Here is a 27,952-nt window from a genome sequence, read left to right as displayed (position 1 = left end):
TGGAATAGCAGGAAGTGACCATTCTCCTGTGAAGAAGGTGGGCCGGGGAAACTGGACGTTTAAATAAATGGGAATGGCCGCAATGCCTCTAATACCTCGGGGTATATCTAGGTAGTTTACGTTGGGCACTTGTAACAAAAGGCAAAGGGCTTATTGCTCCCCAACTCGACTGGCAACATAACCATAACTAAGGTAGCAGAGAGAACAAACGGGATCGGCGAGTTAAAACGACTGTTACCCTCAGGCAACTTAAACGGTGCGAGACAGCACAAATTGACTATGCTACGGACGTATGAAGCGCCAGATACCCAACGGCTACAGCTTCTAAATCTGAGCGAGAGCTGTACTTGTACAATACATACCAGATATGTGTGAGTTTGGGGCAATCTTCACTCGCTCCTCCGCAGTCCATCTCAAAGACCCAGCGTGCCTTACAGATAGATGCCTGTATATTTTAGTTAGCCCTAGCCCTCCTAGTGACGTCAAGCATCTAGGGACAAATTTGAAGATCAGCTTCTAGATCCCCGCCCAGCACCGATATCCTTTTTCGGGCCGTCGAGGCGCTTTGGTGTTATGGCGTTTGAATGCTGGCAGCACACCGCGGCGCAGTAAGTAAGGTACTAGTACACTCAACTCGGGGGAATCACCAGCTTACGAACCGTGACCGACACGTAAGTTGGCGTCGTAGAGCTTAGTCCTCTCTACCGTATGCATGCCTGAAGCAGAACGGAAGATCGCTCACGTTTCAACTGCGCTTGTCTGCTTTGCGTATAGAACGCCGTAAAAAAAAACCTCAATATTTAGCATCATCGCCGTTGTGCTGATCCCTGTACAATACAAGATGGGTATGTATGTAGGTATGTACTTGTACACTCATCAGCATCATGCAAACATAGTTCCCCAACTCCGAAAGTCCCGCAAGTCAGCCCAATCAACACCACAATGTTTTCCCGCCAAACAAGAGACAAAAGGAAATCAATGTTGACCGCCGCGCCTTAATCCTCCATGCACCATTCCCTCCCCCCATTGGGTTGCGATGTGTCATATCGCCGAATCTGTGCTCTGGATCTTAGGTTGCTCCATGGGCAGTGCGGACTCCATTTGATTAGAGCTCGCCCTCATATAGTTGCTGGCTCTGCTACAGGCCACACCTCTCGAACCAGCTTTGGTCGAGCCTTCGATTTGATCCAGTATAGGACGGTAGAAGCGTTCGTCTTGCTCCGAGATTTCTGCGCCCAGTGGACCGCCCCGGGGACAGGGAGGTGATGCGTGGACATAATTGGTGATGTGATGACGGACCGGCGAAGCCCCGTGAGCTCAGGAAGCGTTGTGGTTCGATTTCCAGCGTAATCAGTTATCGTGAGGAGCCTGTGCAGCAACAGCAGCGACGAGCTGTATCTCGTTTGCTATACCTCTGTTCAGGGGACCGATCGAACAGCAGGACCCGCGCTGAGCATCGCACTGCTGACGGTCTGGGACGTCGTCGAACAACCCGGAGAATCGTCCTTTGGCACCTCCAACTGTACTTCAGCGCAACCTTCCAAGTCTGTCCAGAGAAGTCTAATCAAGCGAAGGTGCCTGTAACCCTTTGGCGACTGAGGTGACTGGGGATTACAGTTTCTCGGTCAAGGGCAGCCCGGTGGGGCGTGGTCCGCCACGGCGCCTCGGGCATATTCCGCTGGTTTCTGCTTGGATTTCTGGCAGCGATGTGGTGCCGGCTTCTTCCCTCGTCGATAGCATGGGGTTCGACGATCTAAGGGAAGAACATCCTGATGCATGCGCTCAGTGACTCTTGCTCATTGCTGCTGCAGAGCGCTGTGCATGCCTTGCCTCCTCCGCCTGCTTTCTTGTCACCGACGACTTGGTAGGCGCATGTCGGGGCGTATCTTGTAATGGGATTAAATTCAATGGTGAGGACAAAGGAGATTCCCCCAAGAATGTGGATGTGATGATAGTGGTTGTTGAATGATGACCTTTGTCGCTGCCATGGTTGAATTGGGTACTGTGCTCGAAGCGCTCGGAAGGTGATGAGCGTGTTTGCAACATGTAGCATTAGACATAACAAGAGGAATAAAAATTGCCGGATCGCTCCTCTGTGCGTCCGAGGTCGGGCACGCGGCTCGATGTAGTCCTGGCTGGTCAGGGGCCCAGTTGGGTGAGCTCGTCCGTCAAGCTTCCAAGCTCCCGGGGTATGATGCAGTCTTACTAGCCTTTCTTGGTTGGTGGCGTTGCCGGTAGCTGACTCGTAAGTCGTCGCATGGTTTTCGCAGGCGGCCGTTGGCGGAGGAAGCGCGGACGGATGGGGGTCATGGTGGGTGAACTTCCGGCTTCCTGGGGCGGGTGTTGGTTTTGTTGTTTGTCGGCGTCTGGGTCCACGATATTTGGAGATGATACCTTAGACCTCAGGGGAACGGTGGCCCTTGATTAGGAGGAAAGAAGCGGTTTCGCATGCCATTCTCGCCGCGCGCAGCGACCCATTCGGCATTGCCGCTCTGGCGGCCCGGAAGATCGGCGGACACGGGAACCTTAGTATCATCGCCCGACGAAGATCCTCCTCGCCGCCCCTCGCCGCTCGCGGTCGCGCCGCGTTCGATGGTCGGCACGATCTTGGTCACGGACTGCGCAATCGAAGCGACGATATAGCTGCGCAGTTCGGTCTCCTCTTTCGCGTCCTCCTTTTCAAGCCGGAAGCGCGTCTCCTTGTCCATGTTGGCCCTCCGCAGGTGCTTGATCTCTTGCATGATGTACAACAGAACCTCTTCCGGACACCGGTTGCGGTCGTTGTAGTACTCCATTTTCCGCACATAGCGCCTGGTCACGTCGGTCGCGCCGTCGATCGAGAATGCGATGCAGTACGACATCTTCTTGCCCCAGCCCTCCGTGTACAGCCGGGGGTTGTCCCAGGCCTCTTCGCAGGCGTCGACGTGGATCCATCGCTTCTGGTGCTCCGAGTAGACCTCGGTCCATACGTGGTCTTCGGCATTCCACACCCACCGCACGCGCCCGCCCACTGCCCGGCACAACATGCTGAAGCAGTTTGCCCACTCGCCGCAGCGCCCCCGCCGTGTCTGCAAAAGCCGCCAGACATCACTGTACCGGGGGAAGCGCTCATACGCCATACAGTTGGCGTTGGAACATCGGTAAAGCTCCACGCGCAACGCGCCACATGCCTTCTCTTCGGGCGTCGGCTGTGTCATGCCCTGTGCGATTGTCGGCGAGAAGCACACCGGGCATTGGGGATTGTTGACCCAGGTGAAGAAATCTCTCTTGAACCATCTGTAAAGGCGAGTGAGGAACACTCGTCAGTAAGTGCCCCGTCAATCTGGGGCGGGCCTTCGAAACGTACCTGAGGAGGGCACGGATGACGCAGTCTTGGTAACCCCATTCCGGTGTATGGCCAGGGCCTAAACTCTCGGCCTGCGCCTGCAAGACTTGGCTCTCCTCCTCGGCCTCGCTATATATCCTGTCTAGCGGGATCACTTGCAGGGCCTCGTCGAGCAGGCCGGGGTTCTCGTACTTAGTCGGCGTCGCTGACAGAGACACGAGCAGGTTTCGGAACTTGGTAGACGCGCGGTCGTCGGGCGATGGAGCGGTTGGGATCAAGGGAAGATGCCGTACGGTAGAGTACGATGGCGGTGCTTGTGCGTCGTGAGAGTTGGATGAAGCCGACGAGGAGGACTGTTGTGGATTGCCCGACGATGAGGGTTGTTTTGGCGCAGGAGAGCCCTGGCGTGATCGTGATTGAAGTTCGTTTAATCGTTTCGTCCTCAGCAACTGTTCGAACTGCGTTGTCAACCCGTGCGTCCATTCCTCGCTGAAAGGGATCGTGCCCGAAGGCAGCTCCCTCTGATTCGGGTCCATGACTTGGGAAGTCGCGGGTAACGCCGCGGAGGAGACCAAGGAGGGTGGTGACGATGTCGGCGAAGGATGCTGTTGTCGCCAACTTCCTCCAGAGTCAGGGTGGTGTGCTTGGATGTCTTGCTCGTCGGCGCGGGCCGGTTTTAATCGGTGGCGGAGGTAGTCGAGCGTCGTCGTCAAGTGGCGCCTAATTGCGGATTTGCCTGGTTGCGCAACGTTGCTGTCTGACAGGCCGAGGTGCGCAATCCCGCCCTCCTTTCTGACTCTTTCCTAAACACGCGACCTCCCTAAATCCACGCTGTCGATATGCTAGCACCACAACGGTCCGAGAGAACGGATGGGTAGGCTTCGAGATGCTGATCTACCGGAGAGATCATGCCCTCGCCAACCTGGGGTTATGCTGAGATTCGGGAATGCAGGGCAGAGAGGACTGAGCGGAGGTGGGCCGCGAAAGTCAAGGGGCATGGATAAAGTAAACTGCTAAAGATGGTTGAGGGGGTCAGCAAGGGTTTCAGAGGAGCCGAGGAGGCGTGCGGAATGCTGTGAATGGCCCTCCGTTCCAGGTTGTCACTATGTACACACTCGAGGGTTGCGTGGCAGTACATAAGCATGGCCACTCATCTCCAGACTTTCAGCCAACCAGGCAGATTCCTGACTTAGCTCCCCAGTATCCCTGACGGCAGGTGGCTAGGAGATCACGTATGTCGTGCGCAACTCACTTTCCTAGCCTGCCGTCTTGCCTTTTGTTCATTTTTTGCGGGCCTTCGCCGTCTCTCGTCTCTCCCGTTGCTCTTCGTTCTTTGGAGAGGCAACGGCGAGTGGAGAGAGGGGGTAGACAGAAGAAGACCCCGAAGTGGATGCACAAGAGAAGCAGAGAACGCGCGTCCATTTCAGGCGGCGACCAATCAGCTTCCGCTTCGGGTCATCCACGCCAATGGAGGCCCCACATATCTTTGGCCTCGCCTCAAGAGGGCCTCAGACGTCAATTCACTACGTAAATTTTGCCGGTCACTGGACCAAAAGAAGAAATGGATTTGGGCCATTCTCGCTTTGCTGAAGTCTTGACTGCAAATCCCTTTTGGGGGTACGTATGTGCCCAGAATGGTGACGTCGAGGGGTACTTCGGAAGCGGAGATGCACGACGGTATCCCGACCTGCGGCTCGGATGACGAGTCGTGGCAGGTTTTCTGCCGTTCGTCCCATCCTTGCTCCAACTTCCGATGGCTCCAACGGGCTGGTGCACGGACCATATGATTTTCCAGTATGGCCGAGCAGGCCAGCACGGCCAGCTACCTAGACGGCGAGATGGTATCATTCTACTGATAAAACGAGGTCTAAAAGTCTGTTACTGAGCGCCTCGTGTTAGAGTTTATGCTGTCTCGCTGTAAGTCGCAGAGAATCTAGGCAATTGAGGTTCCGTCATCAGTGGTCGGCAGCTCAGCCTCGTTTAGGACTTTCGCTACGTTCATGACCGCCCGATAACTCAACGTTACCATCCCTCTCAATGGTTCATCTTGCTTTCAACCGTCACCAAATTTCCGCTCTAGGATCGGCTCCGGACATACATAAGGTTATACTAGGCTAGGGCTTACTACAGAGCTGGCGCGTTGCTTTTGCCATACCGCCATACGAGGACATTCTATTATCCGTACGTCAAACAGGTTCAGAAGTTCTGCAACATGTAAACTTGTAAGACCTTCTATAAGCCATGTAATCCGTACGGAATACCGTGCTCAGCTCAGCGGCCGCCCACGGTTCGGCCAGGTGGCCGTCAGCTGCTCAGACGGATTACGCGGCGCCATCGCTTTCGTCCCGATATGACTGGTCCGATCAGTCGATTCCAGTCTCTGCCTGCGAAGTTTGCAGTTTACTCGGACCGGCGCAGATCCCGATGCAGGTGGGCCAGGCTCAGAGACCCCTGTTTTCAATGAACGTCACTCAATGGGCAAACTTGAAGTTCAAACGCCATGATCCAGTTCTTGTGCAAGTCGGATGTCCCCATCGGCCTTGGCACATTTACATTCTGCAGATGGCAAATGGTTTTGGAGCAGTTATGGATTACCCTCCCACCCGACCAGACGAATAATTCAAGCAAGCGAGGATTGTGCTGTGCTACGGTGCTACCTGGTCCGGCCATTTATTAGGAGAGGTCACACCAGCGAACTCAGGCGACGTTCACCGCGTAAGTTGAGCTCATGTGCGTCCTCCGCGAGCTGGACTACCTCAACCAACATTATAAACGTACCTTAGTGGAAGAGCCCATTACATCTCCCCGCGCATACTTCTACATGGCGACTCCCCGTGCCGCCGGGATCCCGTACTGTGCTTATATCACCCTGCATACGTAACTACTAGTAGCATCTCCGAACCAGATCCCAAGGCCCGACATCAATCCAGCACTCTGCTTCCCATACGCTGGGAGCGGAGCAGACCTGAACACCTTATCCACGTCTTCCCGCGGAAAAGACTACTAAGGTAGCGACTAAAGACTCCCGCTGTTCAAAGAAGCTATCCCAACACCCGAGGATCCCCTTGAAGGGTCCCACGATTATCGAGACCACAGGATGAATCCAAATAAAGAAACCATCCAGGTGACTCCTCAAGCCGAGTGGCCGTAACTCTGACCTCCCGGGAGTGGCGGAAGAAGGAAAGAAGAGGGAGAGGGAGGAACAGAGACAGGGAGAGAGAGTAAAAGAAAATGTCAAGACCCAAGACACTCTTGACGCGCGTCTCACCGTTCCGCTCCACCCGACTATTGCCCCGTGCCCCGTCGCCGACCGAGTAGTTATTGCCGCCGACTGACCGGAAACGCCACGGGAAGAACTGCAAACCGCTTCCTGCGGCCTACCCAACTCTCTTCTTTCTTTTTTTCTGGCTAACTGTTCACTGGGGCGCCTAGCACCTACCTCGCGAAGCCTAAGTAGGTAGGTACGTTTGGGTATACCGTTACAGACGTAGAGGTATGTGCTGGGACATGGGTGTGTACCTCCCCCCTGCTCCTCGCGCTCATCGTCTCAACCGGGCATGTGGGAGCAGGGTGGGAAAAGGTCCTCTTCAGTCTGAGCTCTTCCCTGGTTCCAGGAGAGTTTGGCGAGCTTACATCTATCTTTCTTGACGTGATCTGAACGTCTTGGTTCGGTAGGACAAGTTCGCTGATCTATCATGTACATGTACATATGTACTGTACCGCGCATACCGCAGATCGAGGGGGCTGCCGAGCGCAATTTCTTCGTATGCGGCCTTCAACGGCAGGGTAGAGGAACAAAATCCCTCGGGCCCAGTCCCATGGCTTTTGTTCCTTGGCGTCTTTGCCAAAGGGCTCATCAGGAAAGCCGGACCACGTCATCTCATGGCGGGGTGGACGGCGAACATCGGCTCAGTATACGTATGACTGCACTGAACGTACACACGCAGAGAGCCAGTCCGCTTTCGGACGACGGTAGGCATGTATGGAGGACATCCGACAAGTCGTTCGACCAAAGAAGATGTACGTATGTATGATGTACATTACAACTGCGTCAGGTGATAACGCCTTTTGGAGCTTTATCTAGCCTATCTGAATGTTTGCTCTCCGAGCGGCGTGCACTGAGTTCGCTGGCTGGCTGGCTAGTGCGTTGTTCTGCTCAAGGTCAACTCCTCAATCTTGGCGATGCTTTGGTCCAGACCCTTCCGTAGCCAGAGCTCGCTCGTGGATGGTTAGACTCCATCGATGAGCCATCCCGGATTCCACATGTATGATGATGTCAGCAACCCGGTCCGCCATACGCGACTCCCACACTTCGTGCCGGCTCGCTGACCGCTAGAAACCTTCGGAGTTGCCGCTGCGGCGCCCAGGGCCTATCTCTCCCATTCGCCCTCCCCAAGATAGCGTTCCGGCAAGTCATCGTCAGACAGCGGCCGCTCGACAAGAGCAACCTCGACAGGCGGGAATCTCTCGGTCACACTCCCGTTGGTCGAGCCGCTGGCTCCTTGCGTGCCCTCGATGGGCACAATGCCCAATATGGGACGGAACTGATATGTATGCCACCACTTCGCCTTTGTCCCCTGCTTGTCTGCATCCTGCGTGTTGCCATTGGCCCCTTGGCCGTCTCGGAGTCCTTGCAGCTCGCCGCCATCCACGTCTTCGTCATCATCGTCGTCAACCCCGCTGCTTGCGCCGATGCTCTTTTGGTCTTCAGCGTCGACCATCTCCACGTCCTCCCACTTCCCTCCGTCAGGCCCCACAGCCGTTCGAACGCGCTGCGCAGCGAGGGAGTGTCTCTCCATCTTCCCGCCAGCGCCGGCCTCACGCCCGTCACGTTTCCTCTTGGTTCCTTGTTTCTGCCCGTCTCTTCCCTCAGGCGTGTCCGTTTCCGGGCTGAAGTCCTGGGATAGATCCAGCATGAACAGTGAGGAGGCCCCATAGACCCAGGCCCTGGGGCCTTGCCAGACAACGCCCTTGACTTGATCCCGTGTGTCCCTGAACTTCTCTGGGAGCTTGGGGTATGTATTTCGCCGTGACCACTCAGAGAGCACTCCGCGTACAGGGTTGAAGATGAAGAGCTGTTTCAACGAGGTGATGACTAATAAGTCGTAATCGCCATCTTCTCGCGGGACTCTCGAGAATGACAACACCACAGGTGCGGCAGACAGCTTTGGCAGAAGTGCCGCCTTCGGATTGCGAACCCATTGCTCTCCCGGGGTATCTTCGGATTCCTCGTCCGACGATGCGCTGGACGAGTCGCTAGTCGCTCCATCGTCGTTCTCGGCATCCGCGCCATTTATCTGCTCGCCAGGGACGCGTAACACCCAAGTGTCGATGTAACCCGCCAAGTCCGAAACGCTGAGCAGTCTGCTGTCTGGTGAGAAGGCCATCTGGGCAATGTTCCGGTCGTAGGACCCAAGACCGCCGAGAAGCAGGTTCTTCGAAGTCTGGCGCCGTAGCCTCTGCAGCCTGTATGGACGCGAGATCGTATAGGATTTGGCGGTTGCAGATTCTGTGATATGGATCTTGGCAACCATCACCTTGCTCCCTTCTTCGACCCAAGATAACCATCGTTTATCCGGCGAAAACTGGATCCTTGTACCGGTGTGGCCCCCAGTTGGCATGTCTACTTTCTTGATCCGGAGTTGCTCGGTGTGCTCGCCCGTCGCGAGATCGAGCTGGAACACCTTGATATCGGTAGCAGTTGAGGCGGCAAGGAGCGTTCCGTCTTCGCTGATCGCAGCCGATGCTATGTGAGAGTCTCCTTTTACCAGGACCTGCGCAAGGAATTTCCTATTTTTGCGCAAGCTGAGAGCAGCTTGAGGCTCATCGAGCAGTTTCTGTGCGGGGCTGAGAAGATGCCAAATCCGGATCTCGTTTAGCCACCAGCTGACGACGAGCCGCGCTTTGGGTGCGCTGTGAACCGGGACGTTCTGCGGAAGATGCGGGAGCGTTCTGTGATACTCTTTGCCCGCGGCGCGTAAGGGCAGGACCACCGGGTTTGCATCCGAGCCTTCGATGTGATGTTAGCTTTGGAGGCGGAAAGACGATCTGGTGGACCTACCGCCGGACACCACAACACTCATTCCCCTGCCCTCAAAGGAGGCCATTGCCTTGACATCGTGCTGGTGGTACCGCCGGTGGAACACCTTTGACCAGCGGCCGGTTTGTCTAGCAACAGGCTCGTAGATTGCGGTCCGTCTGTCCATACCACCCGACACGATCTTTGAACCATCCGCGCTGACCGACAGACACAGGACGTCTTGTGAGTGGCTTCGCAGCTTTTGCGCTTGCGTGTACGTCTTGCCGTCCCAGATACACACTTGACCAGTCGAGTCTCCAGAGACAATGTCGCCGTTGGGGAGACACTTGACAGCCCACACAATGATGTTTTTGGACCCTCCAGATACATCGGTCCCGAGCGTCATCTGTCTCAGGAGCGTGCCGTTCCTAATATCGTACGCGCAGATCGTACTGTTCGAGCAGCCGACAACGACAACATTATGGGACTGGAACGCGATGCTGACGAACTTGGTCGTCTTGGATGGAGTCCTTATGAGAGTGCGCTCAAACTTGAGATCGCCGTCCTCAATCGAGTAGAGCACCAAGTTGCCATCCACCGTGCCGGCGACGAGTTTGCGACTGCCGGGTGCAACGGGACCCTTGTTCGGTAGGGGCTGGACACCGAGGCACCAGATCTCTCCGTGCTGGCCGCTTGCATGCTTCTTCGCCCTGGCCTTCTCCAGGTCCCACTCGGTGATCGTAGTCGTATAGCCAATGCTGAAGAGGCGCGACTTGCCGTGGATGATCTTGCCGTCGGCCAACTCTTCGTCCGGGTCTGTGACCCAGACTAGGCCGTCAACGCTTCGGTCCTTGCCGCCGGGAATGACAAGCTCCTGGTGCCATGCACCGTGGAGCGGATTCCAGATCTCAATGTCGCCATTGGCTCTGCCGATCGCCAACCGCACTTGAATGTTTTTCTGGAGATACTTCTGTTTCGCGCCAACCGACGGAAGCGACGAGTGTGTGAAGGCCACCGCGTTGATGGCTGAGGCCGGATACCGGACGAAGCGGCACCGGTGGATATCCATGGTTCCGGCGTTGTCAGCCCCGGGTTCGTGGCAGAGGGCGTTGGGTCCGATTTCCTGACCTGCGGATGGTCTCGACTTTTTTTTTCTGCCGCCCTCGGAAGTTTTTGAGAGGGAAGTCGGTCAGCCAAAACAAGCTGCGGTCTGTGCACGATGCTCACGGTGGAGCTTTCCCGTCAGAAGCTCAATGACGAACGAACCAAAATTCAGGGTCTGCCACCGGGCTACTGACGGGCATATTTTGTCCGCAGGGCTCCTCCAAGCACTTGGGGTAAACAATACCGTACACACTCACATAGCTGGCAAATGCTGTGTGGATCGGCCGGGTTCAATGCGCGGGATCCTATAGGCGGGCTCCAGCCTTTCCACCTGCGCACGGTTGTCGAGTCGGCCTCACACGTCACGTGCTTCAGCGTCAAAAGAGCCCGTTCGTCGAGGCTGGGCATGATCTGACCTATCAAACCCCGCACAAGCACCCTGCAACCCCACCTACCCTGACCTTTCCGAGTTTGTAAGGTATTTCTTGAACTGTGCGACCCCACCACCCCGCGGTGAAACGATCGCACCCCTCTCAAGAGTCGGTGCCACCCGCTGGGATAGGCTACTATTTGTTGTGGTCATGGAACTTCTGGCTTCCGAACACCACATCCATCGATCAACCAACCGACCTAGAATAACGAACCAATCATCACTTGTTGGGGCCTGGGGCCTTACTTTTGTTTGATCATTGATTCATCATATCAATCAATATATCCAGGTCATCGTCCTTTTCTGCTGGGTCGACCGTTAGAGGTGTCATTCGTTTCCGGTGGACAACAGAGAGACCGGTTCTCTCTCTTTCTCGGCAAAGTCACCTCCAAGGCAGCGTCGCCTATCATCTCCCCATCATGGATTTCAACAGTTCTTCACCATATCCCGAGGGCGTCATCTCCTTCCTCGACACCGACCTGTACAAGTTGACGATGCAGTGCGCCGTCCTGAAATACTACAAGGATGTACCGGTGACGTATGCATTCACGAACCGGACACCAGACAAGAAACTCTCCCGCAAGGCATTCTTCTGGCTCGAGGATCAAGTGAGGAAGCTAGGCAACATTTCCTTGTCTGCCGAGGAGCTCAACTACCTGAAGGAGCACTGCCCCTATCTTACGCCGGCCTATCTAGACTTCCTCTCTGAGTTCCGCCTCCGGCCAAGAGACCAAGTCGTGCTCACGTTCCTGCCCGTGGGGGATGACACCGGTGCCGAGAGCGATATTGGAGATCTGGATATCAAGATCAGCGGCACCTGGGCCGAAACCATCCTCTACGAGATCCCGCTTCTCGCCCTGACGTCCGAGGCTTACTTCAAGTATATGGAACCAGACTGGACGTACGAGGGGCAAGAGGAGCTCGCGTTTGAGAAGGGCATGCGCTTACTCGAGGCCGGATGCGTCTTCTCAGAGTTCGGCACCCGCCGGAGGCGTGACTACCACACCCAGGCCTTAGTGTTCAGGGGTCTTACCAGAGCCAGCAAGGAGGCGCGGAAGCGCGGCTTATCTGGGAAGCTGTCGGGCACTAGCAATGTTCACCTGGCCATGCGCTTCAATATCCCACCCGTCGGCACCGTTGCGCATGAGTGGTTCATGGGCACTGCTGCGGTAGTTGGGGATTACCGGAAGGCAACCGAAGAGGCTTTGTGTCGTTGGGTCGGATGCTTTGGAGAAGGCGTGCTCGGAATTGCCCTGACCGACACTTTCGGAACGCCCGAGTTCTTGAATGCATTCCGCAAGCCGATCACATATCTAGGGGAACCCTCGCCAGTGAGAGAGAGGAAGCTGAGCATTGCCGATTCCTTCATCTCGACCGAGCCCGTTGTAAGCCCGAAACGGAAGCCCAACAAGACATACGCGGATGTCTTCACTGGCGTTCGACAGGACTCGGGAGATCCCAAGGGCTTTGTGCAGCTCATGCGGAACTTCTACAACGAACACGGGATCCACGACAAGAAGGTCATCGTTTTCTCCGACTCACTGAACATCGAACGTTGCTTAGAATATAAGCAAGTTTCGGAAGAAGCTGGCTTCCAGCCCACCTTTGGCGTGGGCACCTTCCTGACGAACGACTTTGTCAACACGACAACCGGCAAAAAGTCGACGCCCCTGAACATCGTCATCAAGCTGAGCTCGGCTGCCGGACGCCCAGCAATAAAGATCAGGTATGTCACCTATCCTCAAAACCCACATGGTGGTGACTTTGGCTAAACAACTTTGAATAGCGATAACATTGGCAAGAACACTGGCGATAAGGCGACGGTCGAGAAGGTTAAGCGCGAGCTGGGATACGTCGAGAAGGAGTGGGAGGGCGGTGACGAGACCGCCAGATGGGGCCGAGAGGGAGACACGGCTAAAGCGTGAATAAGTCCATTGCATCTTTTGGTAGTTCAGTTTTCACTGGTTGGGTGTTTGCCTTTCCCCGGACGAGGGGCACCTCCAGAGTTTATATGCATGTGGGAAGTTTTCTGTGTTGGACTATTGTCGGCAGCATACCAGGAGAGAATAGAGGCTAGATAGTCGTCACTTGACAAAAATCGCTCATTCTGTATTTCACCCCATCGGACATGCAACCGCTTACAGACGACAAGCTGTTTCCATACTTTTTTTTACGCTGTCTTTCGAATTTTAATGGAAGCCGGAGGTTGTTAGAACTAAGGAAAGGACCTTGGTCACTTCCTCGGATGGCCTAGCAACCCCTATTTCGTCAAAGGTTGATGTAGGTCCTGTTGGACGCCCACGAAATTCTTGAATCGAGCTGGATCGGATTGTACTGAGGTGAGTTGGTCGTGTGAGTGTGCTCGAACCTGGTGCATCCCCCAACGACTTCATGCGATGCTCCCCAGGCCCTTGTGTGCATAATGATATAACTACTACTCTTTCGGTAGGTAACTCTTACTCATGGGTGTATGGGGCCAACTTCGGCTATTCTTGTCTTCGCCTCAAACGCAACTCACATCGCACAGAAGGTACTGTATCACAAGGGGTCCGACGTACTGTGGTATTCCGTTGTGCTCTGTACCTATCCAACATGCTTTGACTCCCTCCCTAATGAAGCAGCAAACCTACATCATCCGCGGACCTTCATTTCCAAAACGGTTCAAGTTGACTTAACCATGGTGGTACAGACATTTCCAGGGGTGATGTATGGTCGGAAGTGTTGGCCATATCCGCGCAAAGTCCTTCGCATTTGATCCCGGCTCTCGTAACACGTACTCGTCCTACGTCTTGTACACCCGTCTCCTTCCCAAGAAGAGAATTGCCACACAGCTTAGCTAAAAGGCCGCGGTGAACTGGAGGGCTGTCACATGCCCCGGCCAGAGCAAGCTAGAAACGTGACAGCCCTTGCATGAGGAACTTGAAGTATGTAGCTCAGACGGAGGGACAGGCATGTTGGGCTGCAAGCTCCCCGCTCCCAAGTCACACAACATGCCATCTTTGCATCGCATATCTGGCAGGTTCGGTTGCCAGTTCATCTAATGCGCGATCCGAGAATGGCTCGTCAGATTCGGCCCCATCGGAGAAAAGTTACGGGACAGCAGCCTACATAGTACGGAACGTCATGTAAGAGATAAGGCTTCCGCAACTCCTGTCGAAGGGAGAGCAGGTTCGATTCGGACTCTCTAACTCTTCCGACCTATGAGACACAGCGGATTTCTTTCCGCAAAAGGGCCACCACACGCTGGGTAGGGGACCCATCGGTTTGGTAAACTCCCTGCGGGGGGTAGCCTTGCCGGCACACACCGTGGACCTCTTCCATATTCGTTACCGGCCTCTCGGTTGGAAGACTCCAAGTTACATGGTACCTAAGGTACCGAACGTAAGGTACGTTACCGGTAACAGTAGCCGGTTGCAAACACCGCCCGAGATGCGCTACCTCCCTTACCTAGCAGTTCCCCGGCAGTTACCCGGGTCATGAGCACATTAGAAGGAGAGGATGCTAGCCGATCTACACGTAGCTTGGAATCTTCGGTTTGGAAGGCCTCGTATAACCCACATTGACTGGGACTTCGTCTGGATGTACTGTGTATTCTGCCGTGGCTATGGGCACAGGTACCGATGTCCCGGGACTTGGTGCATTCGTGGCCTGCAGCTCCTTGATTCTAGAGTCTGGACAGTGGAAATCGGTCGCAGGTTGGTAAGACGGATCCGCGATCGAGGACCGTCGGCACTTGTTGGTTGTGCGACTGCATCAGTCTGGATGCCGTTCGCTACACGTACTGTAATCCGTACCTACTAGTGTAGTGCTGCCTTCAAGTTCGCTGGACGGCGCTTGGGTACGTGAAAGGTACCGGATATGGCAAGCATGTCAGGGTGGGCACCTGTGAAATTTCTCCTACATGGTGGCATCAAGCTCGGCATATCCATTTACTTGGTTGCTGCATATTATAGTGTACAGAAATGGCGGTCAAACCCTGCTGACTGCGAACCTGTATGTAACTCAATAGTAGTCAAGGAGTAGAGAGTGGGCGAGGATCGTGTTGCCGGCACAGGCTCGCTCGTTAGCGGGAAGTGGGCGCAAAGCGAGAAGGGGGTGAGAAACAAATGCCCGCTTTGCCTTAAAGTGAGCCTCGCAAGCGTCACTCAACAGTCATGATACCATAGGTACCTTACTCGTGGCTCTCCAGGCTGCCAATACATCGCTTGGTGGCTTGGAGCACAAGGGAGCGGGGCGGCCCAGTTGCGGTGTCTGCTCCGGCCTCCGGGTTCCTCGCCGGTCTTCTGTTGGCGCCAGTGAGACCAGAAAAGCGGGGCGTACCAGACTGTCGGGTATAAAGCAGCCAATGGCGACGAACCCTTGAAACCTTGCATGGCAGCGGGGGGAGAAGGCTCGCTGGTACCAGGCCGGGCGTGCCGGGATACCAATCCTTCTTCGCCTGAGTCATCTCAGAGAAGCAGTTTAGTGTCGGTCATGTCGTGTAGTACTGGACACTAATAACGTTACTGCAGTACACTACTTACAATGAGGATGGGAATGAGTTTATGAGCTGCGGTTGGCCGAGTGGGTGAAACGTCCCCTCATCCAGCTTTCCTTGGGATTCCACCAAAAGCTGCACTCGACCCCATGACCGCACAGGCTCGACAAACCTATCACGCCGCCATGGCTCTTCTAGCGTCGCATATGAGACAGGCTTGGATTTGCATTCATGCGGATACGCCAAGCAGGATGAGGAGAGATGTGATCCCAGAGAACACGGTCTGCAGAATTCCAGTTCCTCTCCATGTCGTTCAGATCTTTAATGGATCGGAGCTTGAGAGACAAACGGATAACGTTAGGGCGAGCACCAGTTTGTTCGCAGTCTGTCACATGGCGTTTCGAGATTCTTTGCTTTTGGTGCTGACCAGGCCCGTGCCCTGCCTCCCAGAAGAGAAGTCAGAATGGTTGGACCCGCCATCCAAGCTCCTTCATCGGTTCTCACTGCCTCTTGCATGAAGACTGCTGGAATTCAGAGTCCCCGACAAGCAGTGTGGACGAAGGTGACCTCCAAGCAGCGGTGAGAGAAGCCCAGTACGTCAGCAGAAATTTAAATTGCTCTTTGGTCACCCCTTCGCTCGCGCTACCTCGGTGTGATTGGGTGTAACTTAGGACGTGTTCGACACCATATCCCGACAGCTTGGAACCGATGTCCAGATTCTGTCGAACGAGGTAGCTCACAGCCTGGTGGTTGGCGACAGGCTAGTGCATGTTACTCTGTATTGCGTAACCCGCGGTTTGTGCCTAAGGACTTGGCCGATGACAGCAGTATCAGAGAGCGGTTTGTTGATTCAGTTGTTGGCACTAGGTGTCCCTCACGCGACGAGAACTGTCCTCAATCACTTGCGCAACGAATCGATCTCATGGACCACATCAGAAAAAAAGAAGTCCTTTAATGGTGTGCCGTTGTCTGCCTTCTATGATCCCAGTACAAACCCTTGCGTTGTTCATACTGTGCGCTCTGTAAGGAAACGGGAGCCCAGTTGCAGATGCCCCACATCCCTTCGATGTCTTGACAATCAGCAGTACCTTCGTTATTCAGATGGAGCGGATTTACAGAGGGAGATACGAATTTTCTGTAGGGTAGGTGATATGAATATGTAGGTGGTAGGTAAGGTCCTGTATAGAGGTAGGGCCCTCTACCAGGTACATGTATTGTACATCCTGTGATAGGTTTGGCTGAGGTGGCTTGATTGACAGTGGCGATCTGATACCGTGGAAGCTTGGATGGATATCGTTAGTGTACTCCGTAGTCCGAATTTCAAGGCTTTGCCGGTGTGGGCTCCTTGCATGCAAGCCAGTGCGGCGGATTGGAGGCAACCCTACACTAGCCTCCACTCAGCTCACCCAACATCGTCTTACATTAGTGTATTAGTGTAGTGTAAGCGTCGAGCGGTAATTTCAAATGCGACGGCGCTTTACAGCGGCTGACATAACGAAGGATCCTCCGCAGGGCTCTTGAAACAGCATTTCGATCATGCAGCATTAGAGACATGACGAAAAGTCGCATCACGCGCTGCGAGTCGATAGCCGTGTTCCGTTACCTTGGGTGAGCTTCGATGGACGTAGCTTGCTGTTTGGCACTGGGTATGCTGGATACGGGAGCGGGAAGCGGGAACTAGGCGATGAATCCGGACCATCGGGACGGCGCCAAAGCAAGAAAAAAGTTGTTGGTAACCACCCCTCCCCCTCTTCGACAGCCAATGCGTCCCACTGGCAGTCCTGGGTTCGGCCTTGGTTTCCACGCAGCCCACTTTCGCACTGCGAGTTTCGGACGTGGTCTCCTGCGTCCAACCAACATCTGGTCTGGGGACGGGAACTCCACATGACCCACCTCTAGCAAGTGCGAGTCCCGCCAAACCCTGAACCCTGGGTTTCACACATGCGCTGGGAAAGCATTGTTTGAAGGGCATGAGCGGGTAATTTAGCGCTTCAAGTTGCTCAACAAAGACGATCATGGAACCGAGAGAACCTGAAAGAGCGACAGGCGTGAGGGGCGGCCTCGAACCTCGCACCATCCTCAGGCGTTACTCAGGTGGTAGGTATACACCGGGTACCTATGTACAGTGACACAAAGCAATCTTATGGCTGAGTTGCTGTACCTCGAGTACAGTGCCGACTGAAGTCCCTGACATTCCGAACGCGGTATGTACGTACATATGTACGGTACGCTGAATTTCCTTTGCTGGGGGTAGGCGGCTGCTGGCCGGTCAATGCCCCGTGGTCAATGAACGGCACCCTGGCCCTGCCGCAGCATTGCGACGTCGAGGAGATTTTAAAGGCGGCCCTGCCCCTTCCTTTCCGGTCCACCACGGCACAACCGAACAGGGCGTTGGCCTATGGCCACCCGCAACCACCTGGGCACATCGACCGCAAATTTCAACAACAGCAACCACATCCCGCTTAAGTCATCATTGACGCGAGGACTGGCCATATTTACCACCACGTCGAATGCCGGACGTGCACATCCTCGGCCTTGACCCAATCGTTCCCCGGCAGGTGAGCTTTACCTGTTCTGTTCTACCTTGATCGTTCCTTCCGAGTCTGCGACGGGGTGTCTGGCGACCCGCGAAGAGCTCCTTCCTGTTGGTGGGTTGTCTGTTGCGTCCCGTTATTTTTCAATGTCATCTACCTATCTGCCTTCCTTATCCTCCTTCGTCCCCGGAGCTCCTCAAAGATGACCTCATAGTTTTCGCGTCCTGGCTTCATTAGCAGGTTATCTCTTTGTCGCTTTTGTTGACAGCTGGTGACCATTCATATCTTGTTGTTCCGTTTTCGCTCTTTCGTCGTTGCGGTGGCTGAGCCCAATCCCGAGCCTCGTCCCGTGGATGCCTGTTTGGACCAATACCTGGAATCTAACGCACTTTTACAGTCGCCGCTCAAGCTGAACGGACACAACAGCTTCAGCCACTGTCCATGAGCGAACCCTTGACATTCTGCATTCCCGGGTTGTCAAGCGTGACGGCTGCGAGACGGGAGACTCAACAGAGTGTCTTCCGTTTATCCAGCAATGGATTCTCAGATGTTTAGGAACATGTGAGCTTGATCCTCTGTGAAGTGACGCAGCTTCGATTGGCACAGAGCCCAGTGTAAGGCTGACTAGTCCACGCGTAGCGGCCATGGGATTCCACAAAACCGGACCTATCATGAGGTTTATCCCGAAAACGGTCGGTGGTATGGCACGTACAAGAAGGGAAAGTACATGCTTCCCATCGATGAGGTGAGATTGCTCTCCCTGTCTTGTCCTCATGAGACCTTCTCGTTCCCCTCTTCGTGAAGCTGATTTCCAGTATAGACCGAGTTGGAAAGACTGGACGTCTTCCACAAGATTTTCCTTGTTGCACGCAGGGAGGTTCTTCACAGCGCCCCCCTTCACAACCAACATAATCCTAGAATCCTAGACCTAGGCTGTGGCACGGGGATATGGGGTATTGACATGGCAGAGTGAGTCTCTACACACCATCTGGAAGGCGCGGACAGTCCTGACACCTCGCCGCCGAGCAGCAAATACCCCAATGGGGTGCACGTGGGCATCGATCTAGATTATATCCAACCCGAATTGTCAGTTCCCTCGTGCTACCCTCCAGATTGCTTGTGCTTACCTTTATGCTAGTATCCCTGCCAACATGCGGTTCATGCGGCAAGATATCGAAGACCCGTGGCAGAACCTGGACCCGGGCTCCTGGGATCTCATCCACATGCGTACCCTCAACGGCAGCATTGCGAACTGGCCCCATGTGTACGCCGAGGCGTACAGGTAAGTTCCTTCCTGGCAGAAAACTGCTCGAGCTTTACCAATAGACATCTAGGCACCTCAAGTTTGATGGCTATTTCGAACAGGTTGAGATTGATTGGAACCCTCGGAGCGACGACGGTACCCTCCGACGGGACGCCTACGTCGTACAGTGGGCGAGCGAGCTTTTGGAGGCCATGGACAGCACGGGCCGCCCGCTCCGTATGGACAGCAACCTGACCAAGCAGCGACTGGCAGACGCAGGCTTCGTCGACATCGGGGAGGAAGTTATCCAGATGCCGCTCAACGGCTGGCCTGCAGACCCACACACCCGAGAAGTTGGCCGGTGGTTCAATCTGGGGATGCGTCAAGCCTGCCAACCACTCAGCCTGGCGCCCTTGTGCCGAGTACATGGCCGGACCCCGGCCGAGATTCTTGGTCTCGCCGAAAAGGTCAGGACTGAGGTTTTCAGCAACAATCTGCATGCATATTGCACAATGTAAGCTTCAGCACACCTGCAAGCCGCTGGTTGCCAACCGTAATCTGCGTGGGCCAAAGGTTGCTGACTGGTTCCAGGCATATCTTCACTGCCAGAAAGCCACGGTGAGTCTGGCTCGTTCCTTGCTATCGTCAGCCGGGCCTCGCAGGGTCACGGCGCAGGGCGACTCCTGCCCGCCGTGATCAACCAACCAGCCCTGCGCAAACGTCGATGGTACAAGCCACATTCGCATCAGACGTAGTGTTAGGGCCGAGTTGTGGGCGAATGGTTGGGCTTCCATCCTGCACCTCAAGTGTTTTTCAGGCTCATTGACGGTTCCCACCCCTATGATGATAGGGCGGACAACCATGCGACCCACAGTACACCCAACCCGATGCCCTCCTCGCGGCAGCATTCGGCAAGGAGCCGACTCCGTCAGCAGGACTGAAGAGGACCCCATCCTCATGGCATCGGGAGCACATCAGCGAAGCGTTCGCTGCACAGTCGCCTCCCGTGTCTTTACCTGAAAGTCGGGTACGGCGCAGTATCGAATCACCGTATCGCCGAGACGGCAATCGCCAGACACTCACGTTTCGTATCGATTGCGTTCTTGCTGAGCTCGATCGCATCGACCTCTTTTCGGTCTGTCGACCATGGGCCGTCCCTCGAAGAAGCATTCGGTCCGACCGCATGACAATGCTAGCGCTGTCAGGTTCCGCGGAGTCACCTTGGAGGTTCGCGTATCATCGAGCATCGTGGGCGCCCAGCCACCCGCTGCAGTTGGCAGTGACCAATATGCAGGTTGGGCCTGATAGCCGGCCCTCGAGCGTTACTAGCACGGGGCCGTTTTGGGGGCCAAGGCAGCTTGCGGCGGCACATGGACACGTCGAATTTCCGGCTCCGCGAGTCCCTTTCACTTCGCCATTTCGGTTCGTCACGATGGCATCCACGCGGGGCCAAACTACCACAGCGGCGGCCCGGGTCGACTAAGGATTCCTCCCCTGTGCCAACGTCGGGGCTTGATGGTGATAGTAGTTCGGGTTGGCGGTTTGTGAGGGGATCGTCTGGGGTTGGCTGGAGCTCACCATGCATGGCCGCGCCCGCATCCGGATGGCCTTTCCGCCTTATTATCCCTCAGTGAGGCAAGCGGGGGCTACAGGAGTATTGGGTCACTATGTTCACGTCGCCCCTAATATTTCATGTTGGCCTGGGCTTTTTGTATATGGACCGTGCCTTTTGCAAGTCCCTGTGGTCTGCTGGCATTCACCAGAACGTTACCTTAGGGTAACCCTAGGACAGACAGCAGTCATGGCCTCGATAAAAAAGCGCTGTGTTAACATTCTAATGTCGAACCAAGGATTGGTCAGGAGTATAAGTGCATGGGCTCTATTGTTCCTATTTATGCCTATGAGTGCCAAAGCCTCAAGTCCCCCTATAAACACTAGCTCAAAGTCCATTCACAAACGTGGGGAGCGATTGGAGAGCACATGAAGAGAGGTACCTGGGTAGGTAAGAGCAAACTATGTGGGGAGATGATGAGAGAACTGTAGTAGTAAAACATTGTCTCTGTATCGGGTGAGTCAGTCGGGAGATGGCAAATCAGGGGTGGTAGATGGAAGAGCACCATGCATATACCCGCCCATGAACCGCCATGCGCGAGACTGGGGCTTCATGATAACAAACACCTATAGCTGGCCATGGGGAAAGAGAGGGTAGAAGTGCTGCAGCCCCTGCGTACACTGAGCTGGCATAACTAAGACAGTTTCTTCCGGTGAGAAATAGGACCAACGTTACAAAACAACCAAATCTGTTTCGTGTTCTGACTTGTAGTCGCCATGGATCATAATCATTCCACATGAAGCCATCCACTATGACCAGACGACGACTAAGAGCTATCACCTATCTTGGACGCGGCATACATAGCCAACTCCCACACATACCGCGCCATTCTTCGAGGTCCGGTAACGAAATGCGGCACAGACCGGTCGGATGATGTAACATATTGTTGACAGGTTGCCCGCACGAACAAACAAGACTAAAGACTACTGCAACCCACCGGCCCATCAGTAGCAGCTTTGCTCTGCGACGAGCCCCGAAAAGGGTAAAGCGAGATCTGCAAGAGCTGTGCCAACTGCAGATGCACTTCCAGGGCCGGAATGGGGCCATTGGAGGATATGGCATGTGAGAGGGGGGAGAGAGAGACAGAGAGACAGCAAACAAAAAAAAGGGGGGGCGGTCCTGAGGAGCAATATATGCACCTCGGGAGGAAAAAGGACCAAGCATCAATGACACCCCAGCCACACTTCTTTGAGAATTCACTGAAAACGAGTCGAGGACGGCCAAAGGAAGCGGGATGCTACTCTATGCATTCTTGGACAAGGAAAGACAGAATCAAGGGCGGCTCAGCCACACTATATGGTGACATCACGGGCCAAGGGAGATAGATGGAAGCCACTGGACGGCAGCAGTATCTCCCGTGCGTCTCTAACCACAGGTCAGCAGCAGCAGCAGAAAAAGTTAGGTAGGATAGATACTGTAAGTTGTTACCGCCGGTTTCTTCTTCTCTTTCCAATAATACCGATATCTACCCGCACCCCCCAAACCTGAATCGAACAGGTCGCATCTTGCCATCGATCTCTACCGACGTTGCTACCGACCCGTCAACAAACCGCAGATTCCAAGCCACAATCACAACGTTCCCGGCAGTCTCAACTGCATCATCCTCCCACTTGGTCCAAGCCCCCCTTTTCGTCTGCTCCGGCTGATTGGCGAATGTTGTGGCCAGATGGCAGAGTGCAGACTGCAGGGGTCTGGTCAAGACCGCTGAACGGGGCGTGAGAACGCCAGGCATTCGAAATAGGAAGAGAAGAGGAGGCGCGCGTAATGTGTGATGTATGTGATGTATGTCCTAGAACCAAACAGCTAAAACGATAATGTGATGGCAGTCATGATTGGCGCAATGTGGGGTGTGTGCTTTTTGGAATAAGTTTGCTCTAATTGGGCCTCATGCAAAAAGACTTCAATAGTACAGGTCGACAAAGGAAATTTAGCACACGGGGTTCCTCGGCTGCCGCGAAATAGGTAAAAGCACACGATGGAGGTTAGGCGGAAAGGCAGAGGTACCCTTCGAACCCCCTTCGGCTTGCTCTGCCTCTCGTATGGGTCCCGTTACCAAGTGACGCTCTGCCCATGGGCGCCTGTCCTAGCCGGTAAGCCGAGGGGCGCTGCCAGATCCGTCTTCCTCGTTGCGGAGCAAGGGGTAATGGTACCGAAGTGTCGGCGAATCTAATATGGGAGTGGCACTTTCCCCAATACGCCACCAAGTCTATGCCCCCTGGAAAACACACATTCCCCCTACCTCCGTTGCGCCTCCCCGGCTTGCCAACCACCGGGAAATGACCGGTAACCTGGCATACGGTAGGGGAGGCGCGCTTTCCAACACGGTCCCCTTCCGACCCAATACTTCTCCGCGGAAGGAAGAAAGTCAACCGGCTCCGCTTAGTGGTGAGTAGCGTGCGTGTCGCCGTGGTAGCCAACCAGCTTGAACCTGCCAATCATCTCGCCAACGGTGAAGAAGCCCAGGCACTCGGCCAGAATCACACCCCCGGCCACCACTTGTGTCCTCGAGAGGTTCCGGACCTGTTGCGCGTTGACCGACTGAGTAATGCGAGAGATAAAGGCGGCGGGGTTCTGGAGCTGCTTCCATAGGTTTTGGAAGTAGGCTTGGAAGGTTGACATAGAACTGTGGAGCGGAGAGAGGCATGGCAGGTTAGCAATGGGCACAGAACCGACGACAGACTACTGTCCATGCGTGCATATTCTTCGGATGTGACAGGGCTGGGGGACTTACGGTGGGGACATATTTTGGCCCTTGACGACCAACTTAGCCAACTCGATCCCGACCTTCGAGTAGTAGACGACAAGGGGAGTCTGACCTGCAAGGGGGGAGAGTCAACGTTAGCCGTTGGGACCACGAAACAACAATAACCATGAAGCCCGCTGCGCGCCTGCATGCATCATCGTCATGATAGTGCACAAGCCCCCATGTAACAGAGCGCGCAGGGAAACTGGACGGTCGGGTCCACGGAGTTGGGTGCCGGGGATGTTTCCTTACGCTCAACAAACGCAACCAGACGCCCTGTCCGGCCACCCATTTTGCTCAGAGTGGTGGTCACACCCTTGGCAGCGCCGACGATAACGGGGCCGGCGGACGAAGCGACGCGCGACAGGCCCTGCGACGCCTTGCTCACGGTCTCGGACGCGGTCGACGAGGCCTTCGAGGCGGCCTGCTTAGCCGTCTCGGCGGCCTTTTGTGTTGTTGTGTTGGTCGACTCGAAACGGACCATTCGGCGGCCCATCGAGAGGCCTGATCGCCTCATGCCAAGGGCGAACGACATCGTGGAAAGCGGGAAGGAAGAAGATGGACCGAAGCCGAGATTTGCCGTTGGCGCAGATGCGAGATGTTCGGCGGGCGGAGCGGAGAAAAGGGCACGGGGGTTGCGGCCGACGAGAAGTTGCGGAGGGTGGCCGTGTTGGCTAACGGTTGTTCGTCGGCGGAAGGAACGATATCGCGCAAGTTGGACGGGATGGGGCCGGGAATCAAGAAAAATTGGAAGGCTCGGAATATTTCGAACATCGGAGGCGTTGACCCAGTTTCTCGCGAGGAGGCGGCCAATTGGAGGGCGTAATTGAGAGCTCAGACGGAAATGGAGCTTCCCCTGTCCGTACTGTACCGTACCATATGTGCGCACAGCGGTAACACCACCTCGTTCAACAAACTTCAACTTAACCTCTTTTCGTGCATTCGGAGCAACTCATGCAAAAACCACCTTTCACCTACCTAGGTACCTAGGTAGTAAATATCATAAATATTTGGAACATACCATGCGCGACCAATCCAAGATTGCCGCCTCCATCCCACGGGACCCGACATCACCCGCGCAACCAATGTGGGCCTTTACCACCCATTAGAAATCTCCATCGGACGTTGCTGGCTCGACTCGAAATTAATGGATTGGACACGCTACATCTATAGTATGAACTGCTCTCAAAATGCTAACTGACGGAGGAAAATGGTCTAAGTCTCTAATCCAAACTCTGAATCTGCACCTTGATGGCGCCAGTCTTGGGATCCGATGCCGTGTCGAAAGCCTTGAGAGCATCCTCCAGCCCGAAGCGGTGCGTCACAAGCCGCTTGAGATCGATGACACCGTTCTGAACCAGCCGGATCGCCCGCGGCCAGGTGTTGCTGTACCGGTACTGGAACTGCAGGTCGACCTCGCGGACGCTGGCGCGCATGAAGGGGATCTGGATCTCGTTCTTGCCCACGCCGATGACGAAGACCTTCCCGCCGAACTTGACGGCCCAGATCGCGGCCGCAATGCTGCTCTCCACGCCTGTGCATTCCAGAGCCACTGCGGGCTCGATGCCTCCAAAGCTCTTCACGATCGCCTTTGCCGACTCCTCGGCGGACAGCCGCTCAACCTTGTGTGTGATGACCTCCGGGCAGATCTCCTTGGCGAACTTGAGCCGGCCCTCGTCAATATCCGTGATGACCAGCGGGCACGCGCCGGCCGCCTTGGCGCAGAGCAGAGTGATCAGGCCGATGGGACCGGCGCCGCAAACCAGCACCGGGTCGCCCAGCCGCACCTCGGCCCTGTGCAATCCAGCGAGTGCTACGGAGAGAGGCTCGAGCATGGCGCCGTCCTCGTATGACATGTCTCCGATCTTGTGGCACCACACCGCCGGGTGGTTGACATATCGCCTCAGCAGGCCCGGCACGGGCGGCGTAGAGAGGAAGTCGACCGACTCGCAGCCGTTGTAGCGGCCCGTCAGGCATGGCTCGCATGCATTGCAGATGACCTGGGGCTCGATGGCGACGCGATCTCCCACTTTGAGGTTTGTTACGCTCGGGTGCACAGCGATAATCTCACCGGCAGACTCGTGGCCGAGGATGTGATCGCAGCCGACAATCATGGGGCCGATGCAGCCGTGCTTCCAGAAGTGGACATCTGACCTGCATGAGAAAGCACGGAATGTGAGCTGCGGAGCGTGACATTTGCTGGGAAGGGGGTTTGGATTTGGGCTCTTACCCGCAGATGCCTGTGCTCCTAACGGCGACTGTGACTTGTCCCTCCTTGAGCTCCTCCCCCTTCTGGACGCTTTCCAGCGTCGGTGTCGCCTCGCTTATCCACAAGTCATGCTTCGGGTTTGTGAAGACGCCGATATTCGGCTTGGACGCTCTTATTGTGCCGTTCATTGTGTTTTGGAGGGCTATGAGAGACTGAAAACGGGGAATTTGGACAGAAGTGGGCAATTGATCACAGGATGGGACGAAGAAGCTCAAGGCGGGGTAGCGGGGGACGTCGCGTCTTATACACGCATCTCCCCATTTTCCCAACGAGGGGCACGGGGGTACGGATACACACAGTACGACACATTCTGATAGCCGCCCGCGGCTGTTCTTCTGGACATGAATCTAGCAAGTGTGTTCTGTCGCGCCAGACCCACTTGGCACTATTGGTGATGCGCTTGCGCAGCGACCTTTCACGGGGCCGGCAGTAAGCCCGTTCCACCGACGGGACGGCCTCGACTCCGATGGAACGCAAGCCGAGCGTTTGATAGGTTGCGAGGTTTATTTTCCAGTCAGGTGTTCATTCTCCCGCAATCCACTCCGAAGCCAGGGGAGCATGATGGCTGCTGGAGAAACTTCGCCATGCCGCCTTGCTGTCTCTCGTTCCGTGCTTGTTCCCGCGTTCGCTCCGCCGATTCGGTAGCGGCAAAGACCGAATCCCGGCCGGGTCCCACGCGGGGTTCCCCGTTTTTATCCGCACCAATCGTCCAACGCCCTGATTAGTGGATTTTTAGATCAGCCGCCTTTTTCTCCCGGTATCATAGTGTAACGTGCATGTTTCCTCCACGTTCCTCGGATAGAACTTTAATAAGCTGAAACAAAAGAACCATTGTTGCTTGCGGCGTTTGCTGGGCTGGTTCAAGGGATCCGGATAGCTCCGCCTCATGGTGCTCAGCTGCCGCTGGATACGTAGCAATATTATGTTAAATATGCTCAGCTCCGCACACCTTCGATAACTACACTATTCCCTTACAATCCTTCGTGTGCGCCTTTTTGCATTGGGACTCGCACGAACCCCCCTGCTTTGTCTCCGATATTTTCGTACCACATCAGGCGACTGAATTGTCCCAATCGACTCCGTAACGCCGAGCCCTCTTCTTTCCTTCTTCCGACACTCCCGCCCAAGGTTTTCCTCGTCCCGGACCTAGATCTAGACTGAGGACAGAATACAGATAGATACATAGTGCTTCCTGACAGTTTCTTTGCCATCGCCTTTTTACATGCTGGCCAGATGCGCTTATTTAGCTGGCGCCTCATTCTCCCCTCGCTTCATAACTTCCGTCTTGGTTGGGCTTGGCACTGCCTTATCCGCAGAGCTTGAAGCCATTGTCATCTCAGGCTGGGGCCGTTCACTCAACGGTGTGCTGAGCGGAAGAGAAGGGTCTCCCTCTTTGCCAATCAAGACACTGGGTAGTGTATGAACTGGCTGCATCTGCGAGGGCTCTGGAAGATTGGCAATCCACTCCTCTACTGCCATCAAAGGGCCGTCATCGTCCTCGCTATCGTCCGAAATCATATCGCCCACCCCGTGTCATGAACCAACCATATATGGCGACCGGGTGGGGCGCGACCCAGGAACCCCGGGCCAATGGCCGTCAGTGACGGCAGGATCAACAAGATCAATCGGGAGCTGGTGATCCCGATGAGCGGCTCACCCATGATCACCGGGCCGAGGTGATCACTGGTGATCTAGGTACGAGGGTACTTAGGAAAGGGAGCTGTATATAGTTCTACCATTCTGTCACTCATTCAGATAGCTAGCTCCCTCAGTGAGCAATTACAAGCAATAGCCTTCATCTATTGTGCAGACATTGCAGACGCATTGTTGTGAACCTTTTGGCTTCACCGAACCTCACCCCGTTGTTAAGATACCTTCAGTTGTCCCTTTCAGAGGATTGGGGCAAGAGATTTGTCACACCCCGCCAGCGATTGCCGCAATCCGGATCAACGCCCATTGGAGCTCGAAAGCTCTTTGCATCTTTGTCGCATGCGCCGCCTCGACAAAGACATAAAAGATGTCGCCCGTCATTAAAGGATGACCAGGCATGGTTGGGTCATTCAAGGAAGGCCGAACGGTAGCGCAAACGCCCTCAGTCGCAGTTGCTACCCCTCCTGGTCTGCAGTTGCTGTGAACCTCCGAAATACGACTCTTCAACGCATCCACTGTGCGGTCGAGGACCAGGCCGTCATAATC

The 27,952-nt window shown here is 55.2% G+C and overlaps 6 protein-coding genes across 6 annotated transcripts; 2 read left to right on the top strand and 4 right to left on the bottom strand.

The window, feature by feature from the left end:
- Positions 1–2,227: 2,227 nt before the first annotated feature.
- B0T15DRAFT_30003 (uncharacterized protein) lies at positions 2,228–4,057 on the bottom strand. The gene is made up of 2 exons (XM_062863802.1): positions 3,347–4,057; positions 2,228–3,276 (listed from the first exon to the last, which is right to left on the bottom strand). Exons 1-2 carry the CDS (start codon positions 3,859–3,861, stop codon positions 2,403–2,405), a joined length of 1,389 nt encoding a protein of 462 aa, XP_062726007.1. The 5' UTR covers positions 3,862–4,057; the 3' UTR covers positions 2,228–2,402.
- A 3,253-nt stretch (positions 4,058–7,310) lies between these two features.
- On the bottom strand, positions 7,311–10,556 carry B0T15DRAFT_407141 (quinon protein alcohol dehydrogenase-like superfamily). The gene is made up of 2 exons (XM_062865321.1): positions 9,387–10,556; positions 7,311–9,335 (listed from the first exon to the last, which is right to left on the bottom strand). The coding sequence occupies exons 1-2, from the start codon at positions 10,411–10,413 to the stop codon at positions 7,696–7,698; spliced, it is 2,667 nt and encodes an 888-aa protein (XP_062726006.1). The 5' UTR covers positions 10,414–10,556; the 3' UTR covers positions 7,311–7,695.
- Positions 10,557–10,879: 323 nt separating this feature from the next.
- On the top strand, positions 10,880–13,250 carry B0T15DRAFT_517815 (Quinolinate phosphoribosyl transferase). The gene is made up of 2 exons (XM_062868334.1): positions 10,880–12,604; positions 12,665–13,250. The coding sequence occupies exons 1-2, from the start codon at positions 11,298–11,300 to the stop codon at positions 12,801–12,803; spliced, it is 1,446 nt and encodes a 481-aa protein (XP_062726005.1). The 5' UTR covers positions 10,880–11,297; the 3' UTR covers positions 12,804–13,250.
- Positions 13,251–18,424: 5,174 nt separating this feature from the next.
- Positions 18,425–20,068, top strand: B0T15DRAFT_546702 (S-adenosyl-L-methionine-dependent methyltransferase; the record flags this gene model as incomplete). The annotated part of the gene is made up of 7 exons (XM_062870161.1): positions 18,425–18,450; positions 18,529–18,634; positions 18,710–18,858; positions 18,919–18,975; positions 19,028–19,171; positions 19,224–19,646; positions 19,724–20,068. 7 exons carry the CDS (start codon positions 18,425–18,427, stop codon positions 19,752–19,754), a joined length of 936 nt encoding a protein of 311 aa, XP_062726004.1. The 3' UTR covers positions 19,755–20,068.
- Positions 20,069–23,018: 2,950 nt separating this feature from the next.
- On the bottom strand, positions 23,019–24,366 carry B0T15DRAFT_29647 (mitochondrial ATP synthase g subunit-domain-containing protein). The gene is made up of 3 exons (XM_062863771.1): positions 23,740–24,366; positions 23,476–23,560; positions 23,019–23,367 (listed from the first exon to the last, which is right to left on the bottom strand). Exons 1-3 carry the CDS (start codon positions 24,020–24,022, stop codon positions 23,124–23,126), a joined length of 612 nt encoding a protein of 203 aa, XP_062726003.1. The 5' UTR covers positions 24,023–24,366; the 3' UTR covers positions 23,019–23,123.
- Positions 24,367–24,428: 62 nt separating this feature from the next.
- B0T15DRAFT_517792 (chaperonin 10-like protein) lies at positions 24,429–26,194 on the bottom strand. The gene is made up of 2 exons (XM_062868332.1): positions 25,718–26,194; positions 24,429–25,641 (listed from the first exon to the last, which is right to left on the bottom strand). Exons 1-2 carry the CDS (start codon positions 25,882–25,884, stop codon positions 24,711–24,713), a joined length of 1,098 nt encoding a protein of 365 aa, XP_062726002.1. The 5' UTR covers positions 25,885–26,194; the 3' UTR covers positions 24,429–24,710.
- Between the last annotated feature and the right edge of the window lie 1,758 nt (positions 26,195–27,952).

Source organism: Chaetomium strumarium (genome assembly GCF_033439665.1).
Source record: "Chaetomium strumarium strain CBS 333.67 chromosome Unknown B0T15scaffold_1, whole genome shotgun sequence".
Taxonomy (NCBI): Eukaryota; Fungi; Ascomycota; class Sordariomycetes; order Sordariales; family Chaetomiaceae; genus Chaetomium; species Chaetomium strumarium.
The sequence above is the reverse complement of the archived record's forward strand: the minus strand, read 5'-3'. Positions and strand labels throughout refer to the sequence as shown.

What these genes read in the sequence shown, in the direction of transcription:
- B0T15DRAFT_407141 (XM_062865321.1), bottom strand. Translation starts at nt 10,413, where the DNA reads ATGGATATCCACCGGTGCCGCTTCGTCCGGTATCCGGCCTCAGCCATC. An exon ending in GAGTGTTGTGGTGTCCGGCG is followed by an intron (nt 9,336 to 9,386) that starts GTAGGTCCACCA and finishes ATCACATCGAAG; the next exon opens with GCTCGGATGCAAACCCGGTG.
- B0T15DRAFT_517815 (XM_062868334.1), top strand. Translation starts at nt 11,298, where the DNA reads ATGGATTTCAACAGTTCTTCACCATATCCCGAGGGCGTCATCTCCTTC. An exon ending in CGCCCAGCAATAAAGATCAG is followed by an intron (nt 12,605 to 12,664) that starts GTATGTCACCTA and finishes AACTTTGAATAG; the next exon opens with CGATAACATTGGCAAGAACA.
- B0T15DRAFT_30003 (XM_062863802.1), bottom strand. Translation starts at nt 3,861, where the DNA reads ATGGACCCGAATCAGAGGGAGCTGCCTTCGGGCACGATCCCTTTCAGC. An exon ending in GTCATCCGTGCCCTCCTCAG is followed by an intron (nt 3,277 to 3,346) that starts GTACGTTTCGAA and finishes TCGCCTTTACAG; the next exon opens with ATGGTTCAAGAGAGATTTCT.
- B0T15DRAFT_29647 (XM_062863771.1), bottom strand. Translation starts at nt 24,022, where the DNA reads ATGTCGTTCGCCCTTGGCATGAGGCGATCAGGCCTCTCGATGGGCCGC. An exon ending in TCTGGTTGCGTTTGTTGAGC is followed by an intron (nt 23,561 to 23,739) that starts GTAAGGAAACAT and finishes CCCCCCTTGCAG; the next exon opens with GTCAGACTCCCCTTGTCGTC. An exon ending in GGCCAAAATATGTCCCCACC is followed by an intron (nt 23,368 to 23,475) that starts GTAAGTCCCCCA and finishes TCCGCTCCACAG; the next exon opens with TTCTATGTCAACCTTCCAAG.
- B0T15DRAFT_517792 (XM_062868332.1), bottom strand. Translation starts at nt 25,884, where the DNA reads ATGAACGGCACAATAAGAGCGTCCAAGCCGAATATCGGCGTCTTCACA. An exon ending in AGGAGCACAGGCATCTGCGG is followed by an intron (nt 25,642 to 25,717) that starts GTAAGAGCCCAA and finishes TTTCTCATGCAG; the next exon opens with GTCAGATGTCCACTTCTGGA.